Source organism: Trichomycterus rosablanca, chromosome 7, assembly GCF_030014385.1.
Source record: "Trichomycterus rosablanca isolate fTriRos1 chromosome 7, fTriRos1.hap1, whole genome shotgun sequence".
Lineage (NCBI taxonomy): Eukaryota > Metazoa > Chordata > Actinopteri > Siluriformes > Trichomycteridae > Trichomycterus > Trichomycterus rosablanca.
The window spans coordinates 41,149,201-41,151,700 of NC_085994.1; the positions used below are offsets into that span (position 1 = coordinate 41,149,201).

At 46.2% G+C, this 2,500-nt stretch overlaps 1 protein-coding gene across 1 annotated transcript in view; it reads right to left on the bottom strand.

The window, feature by feature from the left end:
• xpr1a (xenotropic and polytropic retrovirus receptor 1a) overlaps positions 1-2,500 on the bottom strand; it is a 47,702-nt gene that overhangs the window by 10,139 nt on the left and 35,063 nt on the right. The window contains exons 7-9 of the mRNA XM_062999478.1: positions 954-1,035; positions 665-852; positions 1-166 (exon numbers count right to left, since the gene is read on the bottom strand). The exon at positions 1-166 is cut by the window's left edge and continues 14 nt beyond it. Of these exons, the coding sequence (XP_062855548.1) occupies positions 1-166; positions 665-852; positions 954-1,035 (436 nt within the window). The remainder of the gene's footprint in view (positions 167-664; positions 853-953; positions 1,036-2,500) is intronic.

A 2,500-nucleotide genomic window follows, 5' to 3' on the forward strand; every position in this document is an offset into this window, starting at 1 on the left:
GCCAGAAGCGTGATTTGTAATATCCTGTTTTGAACGGGTTGATGAGGAACAGGAGCATCAGGCCGTACAGGATCAGAGGATTCGCCTGCATCGGCAAACCGGTGAATCCGGCGTAGAGACACGAGAGTATACTCACACACCACAACACACCCAGGAAACCTGCGATCTGCACACACACACACACACACACACACATTAAACTTATAGAAGATACTGATCAGTGTGAGCATTTATTTCTCCTTTATTACTACTGTGATGTGTATGTGTGTGTGTATACGCGTGTGTGTGTATACGCGTGTGTGTGTGTGTGTGTATGCGTGTGTATACGCATGTGTGTGTGTGTGTATACACCAGTGATAGCTCAGTGGTTAAGGTACTGGACTAGTAAACAGAAGGTTGCCGGTTCAAGCCCCGCCACCACCAAGTTGCCACTGTTGGGTCCCTGAGCAAGGCCCTTAACCCTCAATTGCTCATTGTGTTCAGCTCATTGTGTAAGTCGCTTTGGATAAAAGCGTCTGATAAATGCTGAAAATGTAAATCATATACATGTATACACGCGTATACACACACACGTGTGTATACACGCGTGTGTGTGTGTATGCGTGTGTATACGCATGTGTGTGTGTGTGTGTGTGTGTGTGTGTATACGCGCGTGTGTGTGTACCTCAAACAGGTGTTGGTGGGACAGGTTACTGCGAGGGTTGAGTTCGAATATGAGCACGTGATTGACTCCCGCTTGCCTCCAGCCGTACGTGTTGATGCCCAGCAGGAAGAGGAACTGGATGAGCAGGAAGCCGCCGCGGTACATCCGCACCATCGGCCACACGTTCTTATTGCCGAAATAAAACGCACCTGCAGGGGGGGGGGGGGCAGAGAGACACACGTTCAGCGACTCGAACCCTGACTGACCGACTGTATCAGGTGTGTGTGTGTGTGTGTGTGTGAGGAGGTACCGGCTAGAATGAAGGTGATGGTGAGAGCGATGAAGATCCCACAGAACAGACCCACTCTGAACGTCGTCCACGCTGGAGCAGGCTGAGGAGGAAGCACGTGTACGCCAACGTTAATATAACAGTACTGGTTCTAACACAATATCTAACGTCTGTGTGTGTGTGTGTGTGTGTGTGTATACATGTGATTATATGTGTGTGTATGTATGTGTTTACATGTGTGTGTATGTGTGTGTATATATGTATGTGTTTATATGTGTGTGTATGTATGTGTTTACATGTGTGTGTATATATGTGTGTGTTTACATGTGTGTGTATATATACATATTTGGTGTGTGAGTATATACAGTATGTGTGTGTATGTTTACATGAATGTGTGAATGTGTGTGCGTAAGTATATATGTGTGTGTATGTGTTTATATTTGTGTATATGTGTGTATGTGTTTACGTGTGTATATGTGTGTGTGTATATATATACATATACTGTATATATATATATATATATACAGTGTATCACAAAAGTAAGTACACCCCTCACATTTCTGCAAATATTTTATTATATCTTTTCATGGGACAACACTATAGACATGAAACTTGGATATAACTTAGAGTAGTCAGTGTACAGCTTGTATAGCAGTGTAGATTTACTGTCTTCTGAAAAGAACTCAACACACAGCCATTAATGTCTAAATAGCTGCAACATAAGTGAGTACACCCCACAGTGAACATGTCCAAATTGTGCCCAAAGTGTCAATATTTTGTGTGACCACCATTATTATCCAGCACTGCCTTAACCCTCCTGGGCATGGAATTCACCAGAGCTGCACAGGTTGCTACTGGAATCCTCTTCCACTCCTCCATGATGACATCACGGAGCTGGTGGATGTTAGACACCTTGAACTCCTCCACCTTCCACTTGAGGATGCGCCACAGGTGCTCAATTGGGTTTAGTCCATCACCTTTACCTTCAGCTTCCTCAGCAAGGCAGTTGTCATCTTGGAGGTTGTGTTTGGGGTCGTTATCCTGTTGGCCCAGTTTTCGAAGGGAGGGGATCATGCTCTGTTTCAGAATGTCACAGTACATGTTGGAATTCATGTTTCCCTCAATGAACTGCAGCTCCCCAGTGCCAGCAACACTCCAAGCCCAAGACCATGATGCTACCACCACCATGCTTGACTGTAGGCAAGATACAGTTGTCTTGGTACTTCTCACCAGGGCGCCGCCACACATGCTGGACACCATCTGAGCCAAACGAGTTTATCTTGGTCTCGTCAGACCACAGGGCATTCCAGTAATCCATGTTCTTGGACTGCTTGTCTTCAGCAAACTGTTTGCGGGCTTTCTTGTGCGTCAGCTTCCTTCTGGGATGACGACCATGCAGACCGAGTTGATGCAGTGTGCGGCGTATGGTCTGAGCACTGACAGGCTGACCTCCCACGTCTTCAATGCTGGCAGCACTCATGTGTCTATTTTTTAAAGCCAACCTCTGGATATGAGGCCAAACACGTGGACTCGACTTCTTTGGTCGACCCTGGCGAAGCCTGTTCCGA